Source organism: Phoenix dactylifera, chromosome 10 (assembly GCF_009389715.1).
Source record: "Phoenix dactylifera cultivar Barhee BC4 chromosome 10, palm_55x_up_171113_PBpolish2nd_filt_p, whole genome shotgun sequence".
NCBI classification, from domain to species: Eukaryota; Viridiplantae; Streptophyta; class Magnoliopsida; order Arecales; family Arecaceae; genus Phoenix; species Phoenix dactylifera.
In genome coordinates this window covers 7,356,641-7,376,237 of record NC_052401.1, presented here as the reverse complement: position 1 = coordinate 7,376,237, position 19,597 = coordinate 7,356,641, and the positions used below count along the sequence as shown (strand labels likewise).

The 19,597-nt window shown below is 35.4% G+C and overlaps 1 protein-coding gene across 1 annotated transcript; it reads left to right on the top strand.

Moving 5' to 3' along the window:
• The first annotated feature begins 976 nt into the window (after positions 1–976).
• On the top strand, positions 977–15,344 carry LOC103723155 (serine/threonine-protein kinase STY13-like). Its single transcript, XM_039130943.1, has 6 exons — positions 977–1,595; positions 1,739–1,871; positions 1,971–2,166; positions 14,246–14,370; positions 14,458–14,616; positions 14,708–15,344. The coding sequence occupies exons 1-6, from the start codon at positions 1,465–1,467 to the stop codon at positions 15,020–15,022; spliced, it is 1,059 nt and encodes a 352-aa protein (XP_038986871.1). The 5' UTR covers positions 977–1,464; the 3' UTR covers positions 15,023–15,344.
• Positions 15,345–19,597: the final 4,253 nt, after the last annotated feature.

Genomic DNA, 19,597 nt, shown 5'->3' with positions numbered 1-19,597 from the left:
AAAAAGTTCAGGAGGAATTATATCCTACCTGGGGTGGACACATCACCTATTCACCGAAAAAATTTTAAGTACTAAAGAATTAAAGAGCTCATGAGCGGCCCAATACATTTAGGAGCCTAAGACGAACTCAAAGACCCTAACATAAATGCATTTCGGGCCTCAATATATAAATAAAAAAAGAGATAATAATTTTTTTTAGGTAAAAGATATGTCGCAACATAAATGCATTCGAAGGCTTTAATGCAATTATAGCTATAAAGATACGTAGTATTTGATGCCCCCAAATGCATTGAGGGTCTCAGTGCATTTGGATGCTCGTCTTGGAACTCACTATAATAAATATATTTGGAGGTCGGAGCATTAATCGACCGCCTCAGTCGTCTAAAGATTGAGCTGGCCCTGAAAGAACTCAAAAAATACTTTCGGACTGGTCATTTTAGGTGAGGAACCTTTCTGACTAGTCATTTTAGGCGAGGTTCCTCATAGAAAATTATTTACTTTGAAGATATGGTAATACGAAGAAGACAAAATTGTTTGAAGCACTTATAGAACCGAAAGTGCCTCTTGTTTCAAAGAGAAGAGAACAGGTTATTCACATTTAATTTGATGGTCGGAGACGAATTGAAATATAAGCAGTGGTAATTAAGACCCTCAAGATTTTGGATTATTACAAATAATATCAAAATCTAAAAATTACTTCCCAACTATTCTTTTTGGATAAGATCTTGAATTATTATAGTATATCACATAACTATATATACCATTAATCATATACATTCATTTTTATAGCTTCATTCATTAAGCACGCATCTCGATGCATTACTGTAGAATACGGCGGCTGTGATCAGTGCACCGAGATGACTATTTTATAAATAAGTTTTACGGGATATAATTTCTGAATTACTTGAGTTGGACTTTTTATTTTATTGGATTTTTTAATTAATTCTCTCTTGGCGGAGGGAAGGAAGGAAAAAAATATTAACAGCAGGGCATGGCGGTGGGGAAGTAATTTCTCGAGCAGCTGCATCTCAGTCCGAGCTCCTCCATCAAGGAAGTGGGAAGTCAATCCTTTGGAAATCTGCCCTTCTTCCCCCAGCCCATGGCCATGTCGTCCTGCTCCCGCTAGGAAGAAGGGTGGGATTGGTGCTGCCGGGAGCACTTGGCCTTGTCGCAGGTTCTGGGCATGGGGCGCGATAAAATTATAGGAAGCCCGTGATTTCTTGAGAGACGGGCTTTGGGAAAGTAGCCATCGGAGGTTCAGGGCATGTCTTGGGTTCTTGCATCCGCCCTTCCTAGAAAACCAGAATTGGAAGCAAGTGGAAGCCCTGCCCTACCTATCTATCTTCTGTTTTGTATCGTATCTGCTGCTACTAGTCCATGTCCTTGTGCTGGTGTTTCTGTTGCTGCCGCGATTTACTGGAGAGATAGATAGATAGATGTTAGATCCTGTTCGGTTCTCTAGAGATGGAATCAGGGAATGGGTTCGTCTCCGTCGACGGGCACCGCATCGATCCCAAGTGGCTCATCGATCCCAAGCAGCTCTTCGTTGGCCCCCGGATCGGGGAGGGCGCTCATGCCAAGGTCTACGAGGGGAAGTAGGTCTCTCTTCCCTTGTTTCAATCCCGGTTTCGCGATCCAATGGCATAATTCAGTTGCTTCGTACTTCGGCTTTCTTGTTTTTTTTTGTTTTCTGGTACTTGGATTTCTTTTTTTCCCTCTTTTTGGGCATCTGGAGTAGGTATAAGAATCAGAATGTTGCTATCAAGATTGTGCATAGAGGTGACACCCCTGAGGAGAAGGCGAAGAGAGAGGCAAGGTTTATGAGGGAGGTGGCCATGCTCTCGCGAGTCCAACACAAGAACCTTGTCAAGGTCGTATTTGCTATCTGGAATTCGCTTCTGCAACTTATTTGATGTTTAATGGTACAAATTGGTGATTTCTGCTTGCATTTTGTGTCCTGGTATGTGCAGTTCATTGGGGCATGTAAGGAGCCTGTGATGGTGGTGGTCACTGAGCTTCTGCTGGGGGGTTCGCTGCGCAAATTCTTGCTGAACATGAGGCCACGGAGCTTAGAGCCTTGTGCTGCGGTTGGGTTTGCGCTGGACATCGCTCGGGCTATGGAATGCTTACATTCACATGGGATCATTCATCGTGATCTGAAGCCAGGTAATATATTCTTTGCATTTGAGCTGAAGCTATTGTTATCAATGCTCTGCATTGGAAGCCATCTGCTCTTTTTTTTTTTGTTTAAATGTTTCAGGTCTAAATAAATTCAGTTCTTGTAGTTTGTGTTCCTTTTAAATGCTGTAGTTGTTTCAGATCTTATGTATATATTTAATGTGAAATATGAGCAAGATTTTTTTTTTAAAAAGAAGCAAAATTATACTTACACTGCATAGTCAACCTCTAATGTTGGCTGATGCTTTGCTGGAGAAAATAGTTCTCTTAAGCTCAAATTATATTCTATAAAATGCTCAAACAGGTGCTCTGACATTTATGCTGGATGCTATCTAATGGAATTTGGGTTTTGCATCTTGAGTTTTTAATTTGTGGATGATAAAAAATACACACTTCAAGGTAATCTTAACATGAAATAATTTGAAGACAAACATTAGATTCCGGCATCTAAGATTGTCACCTAAAAGCAGTTTAACTATAGCAGAGAGATTCCAACATTCTTTTACATGTGGGACTATCATTTGTTCCCTACTATCGATTATGGTATGTCCCTCGATGGTATTGGTTTGTCTTGTATACAAGCCCTTATGAGTTGTGTCAGTCTAGATGGAGTATTCATTTACATCACTTTCATAAATTACTGAAATTAACTACCTTTGGAAGTTCGTACTTATAGTTGCATTCCCGGATCACAGTAAAGTCCTAAACTACGATTTTTTGCTTGTTATAAATGTGTACCTTTTGTAATTACTGAAATGCAAGTATCATGATAAGATATCAACTTCCAGTGATAGGCTAAATTAGAAAACAATTAATATGCCATCAAACTTTGACAAAACTTATCAAAGAACGAGGAGAAAGAATTTATAAGAATAAAAACCTTGTAGGTTCAATCTTCCATAAAACATTAGCTCTATTGATCATAGTGACGGAGAATAAAACTAAAGTTTATTTCCATGGATGTACCATTATTTTGCTTGGTGATGCTTCAATTGCAAAAATGCTCATATAACAGAAAGAAAGTTGGAGTTTAATTCTCTTTAGCTGTTTCTAATCTCATGTTTCAAATGGCAGAATTTAATGTTTGTCATCACATTCAAAGTGAGCTTTATGTTGAGCTAGCATGTATATGTAGAAGTTTCCCTACTCTCTCTCAAACTTAAGGTGGAATACATGTTACTATAACAATATCCAGGGAAAAAATAGTGGACTAAACTTCATTTTGTTTCTCTGTAATCCATTGGCAGGGGAAGCCCATAGCGCATTGCTAGTGGCCTAGGGTTTGTGTGATTTGCCATATTTTGACTTTGTAAAGTTCAAGAAGGACCTGGTCGGTTAGAGCTGCATGTGAGTGATGGTAGTCCTTGTGGAGGAGAAACCTAGAGTTCAACTTAATGTGTAAGCTAGGTGTCCAGATTCTGTGAACAAGACAGAAGTGATGATTTTGAAGGTTCGATAAAAAAAGTGTTCTAAACCTGCTCACAAGATTAGAGTGTAGTGAATTTCTTATAAAAGGGTAGGGTTAAAGGAGTGTAGGGAAGGGTTCTAAGAAAGAGATTCTGAAGGTTTTAGAGATAAAGGAATGGTTTCAATGTATATCTGTAGTGGATTTTCAGATAACAGCGGCAGTTATCTCCATATCTTAGGTGAAATACGTAGATTAAACATATGAGAATTTGCTGGTTATTAGCTTTTGGTCTTGAGTGATTAAGATAGTGTGAAATAGGGCTGAGTACTAGTACAAATAGAATAAGGCCGAAGGTCATTTATGAGCGGCTGAGAAGAAAGCATTGCATAAGGAAAATAGAACCTTTTCTTTACTTCCTTTTGTTGGTCATCGAATTGTAGTGATATAATAACCCTCTTGATTCTATGAGGATTTCGATCATTGTCATGTAAACATTCATTGCAAAATATATATCAAATTGCATAAAAAATGACCTGTTTAAAGAATGGATTATATAGGATTAGATTTTATGATAAATCATCTTTTCTTTTGCCAAGTCCGTTGTAGCAGTCATAGAACGATCATGTTAGTAACATCTATTATAACGACCTAAGACCTTCCCCAAAAAGGCTAGCAAGAAAGTATTATTCTGTTTTTTCAGAAACAACGAGAATATGATGGCAGTTATTAATCAAATCATGTTGCATTCATAATGCTAGGTGACTCTTGTAAACTAAATGAATAATCCATTGTTTTCCTCGATCAGATGAAGCTACTTTTTCTTTATTCTTTATTTTTAAATCATAATTGCTTCCACAAGTTAATGGTCTGCGTTCACTGTCTGATCTAGACTCAAGTTCTCATGCAACTTCTTCCCTTGCTGGTTGGCTAGAAGCTACTAGTTGACCATGTGTGCAAACAGAAATAAGATCTCATTTGCTTCATTTTTAATATTCTTCAGATAATGCTTTCTGGGGTCTCCATGCCTTCTGAAGCATATTCACCTAATTTTTCAGTCTTCATGAGTCTGCCATTCTGAAATGTTTCAATCCATATAATTACAAATGGGGAGATTCATTAGTTAAAAAATTTTGTAAATTGGAATTAGATGTGAGAAGGAAGATTAGGTGTCTGGCAAAGGAATTATTCCACAAGTTGCTTGGAGGTGAAAAAAATAATGAAGGCTAAAGCCTGAGTAGTTTGAGCGGGATCAATAACCAGAGTAAGAAGAGGAGACGGAATTTGATGAATAGAAATGCAAGATGCAACTCCATCATGGGCAAGTGCTTGGGGCTAGATGACTTCCCTGTTTTATGTTTTTTACATGGCATATTGGCAATTAATAATCATGGGCATCTTTGAGGATAACTAAGAATGCTTGAAACCTTATATTGTACTGGCATTTTTTCCCCATAACGAAAAGAATGTGCATGTGATAGAAAAAAATAGTTTGTTAATTTTCTGTAGAGTTTAGAAAATGAAACTGGGAGTCTTGATGTGGCGTTCATTAGTTCTTTTGTTTTGACGAGCATGTTATTGAATTCCATAGCAATTTTTTTTTATTTTTAACTTCACTTGTAGAATAGTGTAAAGAAATATTCTTGAGTTTGTCTTTAATGTTGACCTAGACTTTCTTTTTGGCAGTATTTGATCTTTAGCATATGTGAAAAAACATACAACAATGACAAGGTCAACATAATCTCAGAAATGGATCCTAATTTTGTTCCTATAAAGTAGGCTCAAGGTAATTATATTCTTTATGGATCAGGAACGAAGGAAATGCTACAATAGCCAATTTGATGTCTGTGAAGTTTTAGATTTTATTACTTTCTTATATGATGTTCAAAATCCTGCTAAGGATAGTGGCAAGCTTTATTAGCTTTGCTTTGAATGCACATGCACTAGGCTAATTATGAAATTAGTTATTTGATCAGGGAGGATAGATGTTCATTGGCGCAGTGTTATGTAGGCCAAAGAAGCTATCCTGAGGGAAATAAAATAGGATTTGCCACTTTGTCTATGAGTGACAAAAGATTAGATTAGATCCAGCTCTGGGTGTTTCTATTGATGCCTTGCAGAAAGCTATCTCACAGCTGTATTACCCTTGACTCTGCTGTCATCACTCACCAGTCACCCCAATTCAATTGTCTGTCTAAAGGGCTTGATTCCTTGTTCTTTTCTGGATCATGGCCTGGAACTCTTCTAAATGGATCAAGGACTAGAATCGTAGTAGATTTCTCAGTCTTCCAGTTGGTATGGTGGAAAAAATAAAAAGGGAAGGGATCTTAATTGGATGATAACTTGACTAGTTATTTAAATGGTAAAGTGAACCCTTTTGGAAATTCTTTTTTTTTATATTGTTTTTGATTGGGCTTATGTGTTGCAATCCTTCTAGACTGTTTAAGGAGTTGGGTGATGTATTTTTTTTCCCATAGCAGTGTGTGTCATTTGCTTTTCCTTAATGTTCTAATTTTGTGTCCATGTTTCTATCATATGAATCTTCTCTTTTTTATTATCATTTCTTGGCTAGCCAATTTCTTGTAACTGAGGTATACAATTTCTGGCGATATGTCTCTTATTATTGCCTTTTTGCTTGATTTCCATCCGGCCATTTCGTTAGGATTATATTCTTGCAAGCTTTGATTGACCAGAGCTGAAATTTCGTATCATGAGATATTCTCATTATGTAAATTCTGTTTATATATATATATATATATATATATATATATATATATATATATATATATATATATATATATATATATATATATATATATATATATATATATATGGTTTTTGATTCTTGTTTTATAATCAAGAAGACTGCATGTTGGGACATTGAGAACAAGAAAAGTTGATTGGGAAGGATAGAAGTATCAAACTCAAATGTAAGTTTAAGAATGTAAAAGATATGCATCACGTTTGGTGTACATAATTCTCAAAAATGAAAGTAATTAAAGTTCAACTTAATAAAATATCACCACTCTGTGCAATGCACACATCTGGCATGTGAGGCTAGTAAAACAGTCCTGAAGCATAAATTTAATAAAGCCACTAGGACTTTTAACAAGTCAACAACTAGAAGGTTTAGAATTTGTACGTAGCAGACCACTATAAATTAGTTTTTTCTGTAACTTTTGTTATTGTGGAATTTACTTAGAAATATCGATAGATGTATAAGACCATGGATGTTAAAAGCCTGTTGGGCTTTTGTGACTTCTAGTATTAAAGACTTTAGGTTTGAATTTCTTGGTATTTAGATTAATTCTTAGATTTCCTTGAAAGATCTCTAGGCTTGCAGAAATAGTATGAAAGCGAGTTGGTCTTCCTTGAGAGAATAACAAGAAAGAAGCAAAAGATATAGTTATGGAAGCGCCAAATTGAAAGGGAGAAGAGAGGGAGGAGATATAGAAAATAAGAAAAGAATAGGCCAACATACCAGGCCAACACATAACTTTCTTTCTTATTGCATTAGGTTATCACAAGTTTATCTTGTTAGTCATGACCAACCGCAAGGATGTTCTCATATGAATATACTGGTTTTCACGACTTAATCCAGGCCTGCTAGTTTATGCTCCTCTGCATATCAGCCCGCTAAAAATCCAGAACAGATATGTATTGGCCTCCAAGCTTGACAAATTGCAGAGATTGACAACTTTCTTCCTCAAGTTACCGAATAGATATGTTAGCCTCCAATCTTGGCGAAACAATTAGCTAGTCATTTCATTCTTCGAGGCTTTGTGAACAATAACTCTGTAGGTTAATCTTGGATCTGACAAAAGGTGTATCACCTCTTTACTTTTGATCGTTTCTCAAAGTGAATGCTAACTTCACTATGTTTTGTCTTTTCATAGAAGTTGGATTTCTACTCTGCCACCTCTTTTCTATTGATCCTTTCTCGAATGATGGGAAAATCAACTTCCATGTACTTGTCTTTCAATGGAAGATTTAGTTACTAGCATTATTTATTGCTAACTTGTTATTGCTTAAACATATTATGGATCCTTTCGCTAGAATTATTCTCTCTGGTTACACAGTTATGATAATACCAGTGCTGCATGGACATGGATGCAAGAATTGGACCGATGCTTATCCAAGCATCTGACTTGGCAAGAGAAAAAAAAAAGGAGAAAAAAAAAGGAGATACGGGGATACATAGGACAAAATATAATGTTAAATTATATGTTTAAACCTTTAACATTATTTGCATAACATTTAGAAGAAACATTAAAGATTGCTAAGTTCTTCTGATATGCATGTTTATTATCCAAACTTTCCAATTAACCCAAAATATAAGAAACATAATATTTTGCAAAGTTATTTCAGTACCTACATCCTTCACCAATTTTCAGAAAAGAACAAACACTCTCTTACAATGTCAAGTTGGAGGGTCTTACTTCTTGTTGGATTCACCAATCTTTAAAAATTGTAGCAAGAGAACATTATACGAGTCTAAGTGTCTAGTATGTATCTGATTTAGATGCATATCGTAAACAAATTTTTAAAGTTGAATGTGAATGTCCAAGTAATATAGGGTAATTCATAGCAAGGTCTGCCGTACCATCCCGTACCATACAGTATGGGGTATACCATACCGTATTAGAAGAAAATCAGTACGAAACACATATTCAAGTCGGTATAAGCTCCGTACCGTCCGTACCGAGGCATACCAAGGTGTGTGCCAATCTGTATCGAGATGAAAATTGAGAAAATGGACAAGAAAGCTATTTCGGCACAGAGGTGTACCGTACGTACCATACCATACTATACCGATACGGTGTCTGGTATCGAGATTGCGGACTTTGATTTATAGAATGTGTCAGTCACATGCTACTTCAGCGGATGTTCTTTGATGCGGCCATGTCACCATAGTATTCAGATGGTCAAGGCCTTATGTTGCTAAAGGAAAGCACGCAAAAAAATTAATTTGACTAGTGAGTGGAAAAAACTAACACACCTAAGATGTGATCTTGGGGAATGGTGTCTAAGCTATGCCAAGCCTAGCTTCCACTAAGAAAATCCTAAATCAATTGACTTCCAATTCCAATTGGATGCTTGTGTGCTGGGGGGGGCTAGAAGAAGGTAAAGGAGATGAAGGTGGCTGGGCCATACCGATGTTATATGAGAGCTACTAGGCCAGTCATTCCTTATTATTCGGTACTTGAAAATGAGCTGGATGTGGAGATTGGGGGGCGGGGGTTATGTGCTTTTGATTGGAGGAAGAAAGTGAAATTATATTATCAGCTGCTACATGCAATAGTTTTGTCATCTATATTTTGTTAAAATAACCATGCTGCTCACCAATTTAGATCCCCTAGCATGTTGTCCACCTCTCCTCCCTGTTTCTTTCTCTAATTTCCTTGTCTAATCCACTTCACCACTTATTACCACTTATTTCCTATTTAACTCATCCCTCCCAGCTAACAAAAGATTTGTATGGTATGAACCATCAGAGCTTGCATGTTGAGAGTTGGTTCTATTAAAAATATAGAGCTTCAGGTTAGTTGCATTGGTATCGTGACCCATACCAGTTGACTACGAGTTCGGTATGGTGCCGTTCGGTACCGTACCGACACATGGTAGGGTGTGGCTTGCCGGTTCCGAACCGGCATACTTTTATTTATTTATTTTATTTTTTAATTATTTAAGATTTATTAAAATGTAATCATTTTTTTTGTCATTTGAATGATTGTAAGTTTAATTTGATGTTTCTTGATGTCCTTTGATGTGTATCATTCGGTATACCTTAAATGATGCTTTTTAACATTTTGAGAGTGATTTTTCTGCATTACCATACGATGTTTTAAAATAATGCTATTTTGAGAGAACCACTAGCTGGGTGCTGCTTTAACCTGATTATTCCTCATTTCTTAAATTCTATATTGCACTGGTTGCACCTTCAATAGTGACGATCTGAGAGCATTTACTCATGATCTTAACCAATGTCACACTCTGAATCTTTTTTGCTTGATGGGTCCATTCATGTAGATTTATCAATCACGATAGTTTATTAATTATTTAAATTTTTTTTTGTTATGATGAAAAATATATTTTCTACTTCAAAAAATATTTCTAAACTATCTAATATGTAGTGCCAATTTTTCATATTTTTATGTTATTCTATTTTTAATAATATATAAATTTAAAAATAATTTTAAATATCAGAAATTCAGAAAATATGTTTTCTACTTCAGAAAATACTTCTGAATTATCTAATATGTAGTATTAATTTTTATTTTTTATTGATTATATATTTTTAATAATTTTAAATTAAAAATAATTTTTAAATATAAAAATTTTAAAAAAATAATTTGAGCTCAGATCTATGTATAACCCTACCATAGATGCTACATATATTTTTTTAGCCTATGGGCATGCATGAAAGGCTGCTTATTTCTCAATTTTATTCAAGTTTGGGTCAGGCCATTTTTTGTATGATGACATCCAAACTTGAATAAATGGATACCAAATTTAGATCGAGAGTAGCTTGCATGCTCCTAAACAAACTTCTAATTTTACAATGAGCTTTTGAATTTTATTTTATTTTATTATTTTAAATCCAAAAATATATTTTTAATTTAAAAAATTATAGATTTAATAAAAATTAAAGATTTTAGTCTTATTGTATAGATCATCTACAAATTCACAACATATCATAAAATCATACCAAAATCAAAAATTTTGGCACGACCTTTATTTTTCAATTTTTTCAGCACTTTTCATTGATGAGAAGAACAAAAAAAGAAATGAGGTGGGGGAGAGCCACCTTACCTTGCTTTGGGTTGGATCTTTCTTTAATCATAGAAATCACCTATTTTTTGGTGAAGTGGGAGAGGGTTTCGATAGGAAAATAAGGAGAAGGCTTGAGAAGGCTCAGGAAGCCTTCTCAGGGCTCTCTTTTATTGGAAAAAAGGGGGGGGGTGCGAATTGTTTCACACTAGTGTGAACCGAGCATTTCACACTGGTTTTGCTTTGAAACTGCTCACTTCATAGTGGTTCACGTTATTTACCTAAAAATGGGCCGAACCATGCCGGTTCGGTTCGGTTCGGTGTGGCCGAACTGAGTAGCTCGGCTCGGTTTGGCAGACCATGATAGAGCTTATCTAATGAACATATATGATGGTTAGCAAACATACACATAATGATACCACTTTGTTCATGGATCTTGAGATTCAAAAAAATATTCAAGTATTATAATGGCATATGGGACAAGGGGAAATGGAGATATAGTCACTTCGACAAATATAGGAAGGATGTTACAAGATGGGTAACAATGCACATAAGGTAGCGTAAGTGGGATATAACAGTGGATTGGATGTTTAACAAATATGATTTACACGTTTTTTTTAAAAACTAGAACTAGTATTTGAGAAATTACCGTGATATTGAATTTCAATTACTCTCCTTTTTGGTATTTATTTTTTTCTGGTATATGTGAAAACTATAAAATGTTTATTTCTACATTGTTCAGCAGAAATAATGGCAGAATGGTTATGATGGTTCAGTCATGAGCAACAAAAGCAAGAAAATGGGAGCTCCGATGAGAAGGGTAGCTCATTGGTCAATATGTGTAGAATGTGACTGGGAAAACTTACAATCACCTTGATAGAATTGATGATATGGGATTGAAGAATCTAAAGCAAAAGAGATGGCTGATGGCTGTAGATAAGAATAAAAGGCAGAAACTTATGAAGCTGATGGAAAATACATGGATTAGCTTATGCTTTCATAGATGTTCTGAAATTAGGCATTCAGTCCATAGGATTGGTGAAGTCCTACAAAGCACATCTTTGTAACAGCACAGCTGTCAAGAAATGTTTATGGATTTAACTTAATTCTCAAGTGCATAATCATGAGAAGGATTGAAAATCACTCTATTCAATTCCCAATGACTTAAGTGGTTAGCTTAACTTTCTTGGGCTTCAAATGCTGAGAAGCCAAGAGAGTGAAGGAGAGTAAAAGCAAAATAGAGAATGACTTTTACACCATATTGTAGCAATGACTGTTTCTAAGTTATAGGGCATCATGGATCAAATCTTTTGATGCCCCAAAACATCATTGGAGATAACAAATGAAAGAGATAAAACTCTTCACTCTCTTGATTTTTTAGAACAAAACTGAAACCCTTTCTCCACTGCATAAAATCAATTCATATGTGCTCCGCAGGAGAATCTGAAAAGAATTTTCTCCATGCTCCTGGGTTATACTTAAACTATAAATAATTTAATGAATGTTTACATGGAGATAAATCTGTATGTCATCAGACTTGTTTTTCTTTTCTTCTAAGCATCTAAATATGTGCCATCCTTTTTTCTAAGCAATTGTATCTTCTTATAATAATTTGTGAAGTTGTTTTTGAAGGGACTGGAGATTTGGTCTTTAAAAAGTCTAAAACATTTACAGCAATTACATGCATCCGCTGGATTTGGAGATGGAATATCTACATAGGAGATCCCAACCATCTAACCCTGTCAATTAGAATCAGAAGTATCTATTGGAAACACCTCAACTGAATATCAGATGCAATTAAATTGAAACTTCTACGGATCCTAAACACACACACACACACACACACACAATAACAGAATCATATCATTTTATCTTCATGAAAACCACCATTACAATTCACTTTTTTAGGAAAATACTAATGTTGTTCGAGATCTTGAAATTTGATCTTCTTCTACAGCCTAATGTTGTTTATTGAGGTTTCAAGTATATGCAGTTTCATATCTGTATTACACAGGCATGTTTTATCATGCATTGACCAGCATGTTGTACAGTGTACCACATAGATTCGCTGCATGATTGCCAGGACTCAAGCTAATGTGAACGCTGTTAACCATGTTTCTTTGACTTTATGACACTAAGAAGTTCTTCTTACCAGTAGTGTATTCATGAAAATATTGGTACACATGGTGCATGCAAATCTTCTGGATTAGATGATGATAGAAGTCTAGTGTAGTAAATTAAGATTGCACTGCATACATGTTTAATCTGATATTCAGCACATGAATTTTGTTTACAGAATCCATGTATTCAGGCAACCTTTGTGTGGTTGCATTCTTATTGAGTCTTGTAAATTTATGTTTGATTGATACCTGTAATAAGAAGTGCATTTAGTCCATATTTTGTTCTTCAAGTTTGATGGATGAGAATCAGAATTTGGATAACCAGTAGAAGACAATTATAAATGCTTTATACATTAAAAATAGGTGCTCTAACAACCATTAGGCAAAGCCTATGGTTCGATTAATCACTGCAACACTGCGCTGTCATACTTTTGCCCAAGAAAAGTTAGGGACCTGATGGTAGAATATGGTAACTTGGGCGCTATTAGCATGAAGGTTTTTTGGATTGTATCAAATAAGGGCTTATATGGCTCATTGATGAGAGAGAGAAGCATGATTTAATATCTGTTTGACCAGTGGAACGTGCTTTAAATCTGAGTTGCAGCTGCCAGTGAACAAGCCATGTAAGCAATAAGCAATTTGAGGCTTTCATTCACCAAGGTCATGATCCCTCTAAATTTGAGTCAGCATCAATATCTCTGTTTACCTTTTTCTTTAAATGGTGGAAGATGCTCCGTAGGTAGTGGGCTACACAACAGAGGTTACCCCTCCCATGAATATTCCTAATCCTCCAAATCCTTGTGGTACCAGGATTTGAACTCAGATCTTTGCTGAAGATCTTTACTCACCCTAGTTTTCTGACTGCCTTTTAAGCACTTTGTTACCCTTTGTCCACTAGTAGATTTTTTTGTGGCTTTTTTTGTTTTTTGTTTTTTTTTATGATAGCTAACACATTTTCAACTAATGCGATGCCTATGTTGTCAATGCATGGTTAGACAGCTAGGTTGATGGCAAATGGCTTGGGGGTGACAAATTTAGTCATGGTCAGGTATGAGTTAAATTTTCTAACTTTTACGTTGGGTTGGGTATGGTTCAGAGCTTTGACTCGATGTGCGTCACAAGGGTAGAGTCCTTTATAGGTTGAAACAATTTAAATCGGTTTGAATCATGATCTTGGATAAAAAAATTTTGACCGATTGGTCTTTTCTTTATTCTAGTGTATTTTTAAGAAAATTTTCTCTATACTAGTTGTTTAAATCATTTTGGAAATGAGCAGGTATGAATTGTGAGGACTGGATTTGATATGTTAGTTGGCTCTATTAGAGATGGAGCCTTGCTAAGTAGATTAGGTTAGGGTCAAATAGGTGACCCAACATGACCTGTGGATGGGTATGGGTCACGAGGTCATTTGATGCCTTCAGGAGTCACTAAGAAATCCCATATTTGATCTTCTAGTTTCAATATATGATAAACACTTTTTTTCCTAATAATGATAAATAACTGTAACATATACTACTGCAAATCTTATAAGATAATTTCTCTGATAAGTACGGTACTTGTATTTTCACATATATTTGCGTTGATTTTTAGAGTGTACTTGTCACACCCTAAACCCACCATCTGGGTTGACATGAGACACGGCTGCACATTCCACAGAGTATAGCTCCAAGGAACATGCAAGGCCTCTTATGTTTGCAATAAATCCCATATGCATTATTTATTTTTGAACTTGCTTTCAAGATTAGTTCTCTGAATGTTGTTGCTTTCCCAGAGAACTTGCTCTTGACTGCAGACCAAAGGACAGTGAAACTTGTTGACCTTGGTTTGGCAAGGGAGGAAACATTAACTGAGATGATGACTGCTGAAACAGGAACATACCGTTGGATGGCTCCAGAGGTGCTTTTTTGTGATTTTACATTAAGTTACTAAACATTCTCAATGATCACTTCCTTTGATTATCTAACTTTAAACGAATATGTATAGTTATACAGCACTGTTACACTAAGGCATGGGGAAAAGAAGCATTACAATCACAAAGTGGATGTTTACAGCTTTGCAATAGTATTATGGGAGCTTTTCCAAAATCGACTTCCATTTGAAGGCATGTCTAACCTGCAAGCAGCTTATGCAGCTGCTTTCAAAGTAAAAACTATTTGCTCAAGACTGAAAATTCTGTACCTTATGACATGCACTTCGTTAATCTGATGGAAGCTGGACATTTTCTTTTCTCCAGAACACGAGGCCCAGTGCAGAAAATCTTCCTGAAGAACTGGCTTTGATCTTGACTTCCTGTTGGAAAGAAGATCCAAATTCCCGACCAAACTTTAGCCAAATTGTGCAGATGCTTCTACATTATCTTTCTACTCTTTCGCCACCCAAACCTCTGGTCCCTTCACATGTATTTAGGTCGGAGAATGTAGTTTTACCACCTGAATCTCCTGGGACAAGTTCGTTGATGGCTGTTCGAGATGGCATGGGCGATACCCCAAACTCCGAGATGGAAAATAAATCAAGGGGATTCTTTTTCTGCTTCGACCAGTGCTGCTGATTGCCAATTCAGTAGACCTTTGAAGGGCAACAGTTGCATCCTGCTGTAGGCAAATCCTACATGCTGTAAGTTATGGATGAACGAGAAAAATTTTTCCCTTTCCCATCGCATGAAGTTGTTACTTTTATATTTGAAGGCCAATAACATTACATTTAACACCTAATTTGATAGTTGATTTAAGAAGCTTGCTAAAGTCTGGGGAAAAGGCTGAAATAAGCCTTGTGTTTTTTTTTTTTTGTGATAAAAAAAACCTTATGTTTGAAGTTACCGAGTTTCCAATATGATCTGGGTAAACCAGATAATCTTTTCTGTCAGGTAGAAATGATCAGTGTTTTTTTTCCTGTGGTTTTAGACCCTGGAAGCACTACTAACAGCAATAACTTGTCCAGGGAGCTCATGTTCAGAAAATTCTTTGATGAAGCTTTAATCCATGTCTGAGACCAGCCAAATGGTTGTCGAGCCATTAGGTCATGCCAAGTTTTGCTGCTGATTATGATGCCCATAACCATTTGCACAAAGCAGCAATTTTTATATGGGAGAAAAGTAGAAAATGGTGAAAACTTTTTTGCTGGCAAGAACATCCGTGTGGTATGTGATGTTGGCATGTTGCTGCGGCTATTTGCTATCTCAGAGGGACTGCACCAACGGAAATCTACCAGCATCCTGGACAAAATCTGAATGCTAAACTCTCACAGATTACCAGTCTAATGGTCAAATTTGCTCATAATCAGTCCTGTTTATGGTTTAAATTGATGGATTTACTGTGCTCCATGCCTTATTGGATAGAACATACAGCTACAGGGATGTCTTCAATGGATTCTACCAGTTCTTTGTTTTCAAGATCCAATCCATTCAACTATTATGCCTCTGATAAAGCTCTCAAAAGCAGCAAAAAATCCCTTGGAGTATGTTGCCGAAGCCAATGAGAGAAGAAGATCAAGGCAGTGGAATAAAAGAAAAGCTCTCCAAACGTTTAGTTCTAACATATAATCATTGACCCTTCAGATTTAATCAGCGATACCTGCTAATGTGGAGGAATGGCCCAAGCAAGAGTATTGTAACTTACCCTGACAAACAACTTGTTCTTCTATTGATCTATCAAATATTTTTCTTCCTCCCTCATATTTTTTGTTTTTTTTTCGTTATAGAGATGGATGACATCTAGTAATATGTGGTTATTGTTTTCCTTCTTTTTTGTTATTCCTCTTTATCACCCCTAAAAGATATTGTGAAGAAAGAAAGTAAGATTCGAGATTAGAATTAGAAACAAATATCCACCATTAACTAGAAAAACCCAAATCTTGAAACTATGTTTTCTAGGTAGGTAAGCAGAAAAAGTGAAGGTGATTAGGAAATATTTTGAGCCACCACTCTTAAGAAAGATGGAAAAAGCAGCGAAACAATGATGATAATGATATACCTTTTAACTCAAGTTCAAAAAAAAGAAAGAATAAGCCTCTCAGTTATGGTTGAGGAGGAAAGACCATTACTATACCAAGAGAATGAGGTTATGGTTCTTATGGAATATGGTTAAAACCTTTTCCTATTGCAGGGGAAGGAAAGCCAAATTCGGATCCTTTCGAATTCACCATTATCCAGTTCTCCATTACAGGCTGCTTATGTGTCCTGCTCCGTTTGCAATGGAGTGAGATCATGCGACACAAGAACGGTTTGTGATGGGGAATTAGACCTCTCTAACTCAGCCACAAAACTGAAGGGGACCTAAATTCAAGTAAACCACCCTTAATTAACCTAATGCAACATGACTTTAAAAATAATACAAAAATAATTATAATAGAAAATTATTATTTACATACATGACAGAGGGTCTTCTACCAGATAAAAATGCATGTGATGTTTGCGTATTAAAACTAATCTGTTTCCTTTTTCTTCACTTTATATATGATAAAAAAGAGGGTTTTTTTTTTTGCATAAACATCCTTCTAAATATCGAATTTTGCATGAATACCCTTTCAAAATTGATATTTGCATGTATACCATCTTAAAACACTTGTTTTGCTATTCTACCCTTTTTTTTATTTTTGTTTTTGCATATGTACTCACATTATCTAACATCATTAAAAATTAACAATTTCAAATTAAAATGGCTAAAATATTCTTAATGGGTAGATGTGCAAAAAGAAATATTTATAAGGTGATTGTGATGGAGGACAAAAAAAAATAATTTTAAAAAATAATTTTATTTTTAATTAAATAAATATGGTTTTCTTTAATGGTGTTAGAAGAACCGTTATATTAGAGACAATTATGCAAAAACAGTGTTTTATGAGAGTATAGAAATAAATATACATTTTAAGAAGGTATTGATGCAAATTTAAATTTTTAGAAGGGTATTCATGCAAAAAAAATCCTAAAAAATATTAGATACAAATATAATTGTTAATAAGTTAAATACTTTGATAGATAGTGGGAACTATATCTCTTTATCTATACACATTCTCCATGTTTTGCAGTTACTTCGATAATTTTATAAGTAAAAGCTAATTAATCTAGATGAACGAAAGTTGATTATTGACAAGGCTTCACTTGTATATTAAGAGAAAAGAACTAGGGGGGGGGGGAGCTAAACATAATCTTTTTCTAAGATAATTACTACCATTATGTTAGCTTCCTAAGTCATAAATAATTTACAGTGTTTCATTAATTGAAGGTTGTGAATGATATTATTGTCATTCAATTAATCAATAATCAAAATACATAACAACTTAGATAATAAATTCTACTACCGATACCATATTGAGGATTAACTTTAGAAGTAGTCTAGGACATGATCGGCTATCAACTTGCTGTAGAATATACCCTAGCACTAATGCAACTAGAGCAAGCTGAGTCGCATTAACCATTAAATCTCAATAAGATCAATAAAAATATCAAATTGCAGTCCAATCCAATCTAAAATTTAACCAACCATGCATGCAAACCAATAGCTAACTTGACCGCCATAACTTGCTAATTATAATCTCAAATTGGTAAGACAATACATCAACAATGTCATCATTTGAGGTGCTCCAATAGCTTTCATCTCAATGGTGATAGTATCAGTATCAGTATCACGATTCCATTGACATAATACAAATACATATCTCAACTCCTATTATATTAGTCAAGGTAAATCTATATATTCCAAGATATCAACCCATGGATGTCAACATATCAACAAAACTTTTCTAATCATTATTTTAATATTCTAAAAATACTTCGACTAACTAAAATATTAAAATTAATATTTAAAACTAATACAATATTATTGTAGCATGTCAATTAAAATTTCATTTTTTTCTAGTGCCTCCTTTCGTCTCCAATAAATCCGGACCCTGATTCATCTTTTCATGGGCACCAATCATGATATTTAATATCTCATCTTTTAAAAACCTCCACTGAATCTGGACGATGCATGAGACATGCTGACTGTTTAAAAATCGTCATATACTGTTTGACTGATTACAGAAAAAGATTGCATACAGTAACGATTATAGAAGCAGGCTGACGAGCTTCATGAGCACCATAACTTCATCCCTGGACCCAAGGACGGTGGGAAGCTCGGAACTTAACCTTTCAAGAATAGTAATACAAAGGAGAAAAAAAAATAAGGGGATGGGGAACACGAGCGGACACCAGGGTCAAATCTCAATCTCTGGGATTGGGATGGGAATCCTCATGCCGTACGAGATCTTCCCACACGGATTGGACGTCTTGGCCATGCGTTCTTTCAGATGCATTCCTCCATCTCTCCCAAATGGATCGCACGGAGACGAGTGCAGAGAAAGATAGCGGGAAAGTACGTGATATCTTATTGTGGCAGCAAGAGGATCTCCTCCGGTCGTTGCTAAATCTAAGCGGTCCAAGAACTCGTCTTGGCTTCAGACCAGAACTCTTGCCTGTCTACACCCCGCCGCCAGTTTCTCCTTGCTTTCTTCGGGAAACATCGCCGGCTGTCACGAATGTCCCCCATGGCCTGGAGAAAAATGTCTCAAAGCTTTCTGAGTCAACTTTGCACTGCCCCTGCGCCCTCTCCATGCTGGCCAACAGGAATGGAGTTGCATGATAAGACAAGTTTTTTTTTCTCTGTAGTTCTTTTTGTTGTGTTATGTATCCAAAAAAAATATCAAAGATTATTTGTATTTTATTTATATAATATTTTATTATGCTAATCTGTACATAAATAATATTTTGATTGTTTTATATAACAAAAATTTGGAGAAATTTATTTTTATAAGGAACAAGCCAAGGAGTTAACTTAAGAGATCAAGAATAAGGGGTGCTTCTATGATGAGTAGGAAAACTCTGGAAGTCTTTGCCAAATATGTGAAGGAGCCTTTTATTATGTATTTCTAAATAGCAACAAGACTTATTGTTGTTGGTTTTTTCTATTTGTTTCTTTATAGTTATTTTTTTTCAAGGTTTATTTTGATATATTTTGATTATTGATCAGCCTGTTTTCCTATTTTGAGGTTTGTGGATATTGTTAAACCTCTATTATTCTCTTTTTTTTTTTGTTGCCCTTTTCAATCAATGATTTCGGCTTCAAATGAGAGGCTAATAATTGTAAACAAC

Excerpts from the sequence above, each read along its gene's own strand:
- LOC103723155 (XM_039130943.1), top strand. The coding sequence starts at position 1,465 with ATGGAATCAGGGAATGGGTTCGTCTCCGTCGACGGGCACCGCATCGAT. Across the intron at positions 1,872-1,970 it reads AACACAAGAACCTTGTCAAG|TTCATTGGGGCATGTAAGGA; the intron begins GTCGTATTTGCT and ends TGGTATGTGCAG. Across the intron at positions 2,167-14,245 it reads TCATCGTGATCTGAAGCCAG|AGAACTTGCTCTTGACTGCA; the intron begins GTAATATATTCT and ends TTGCTTTCCCAG.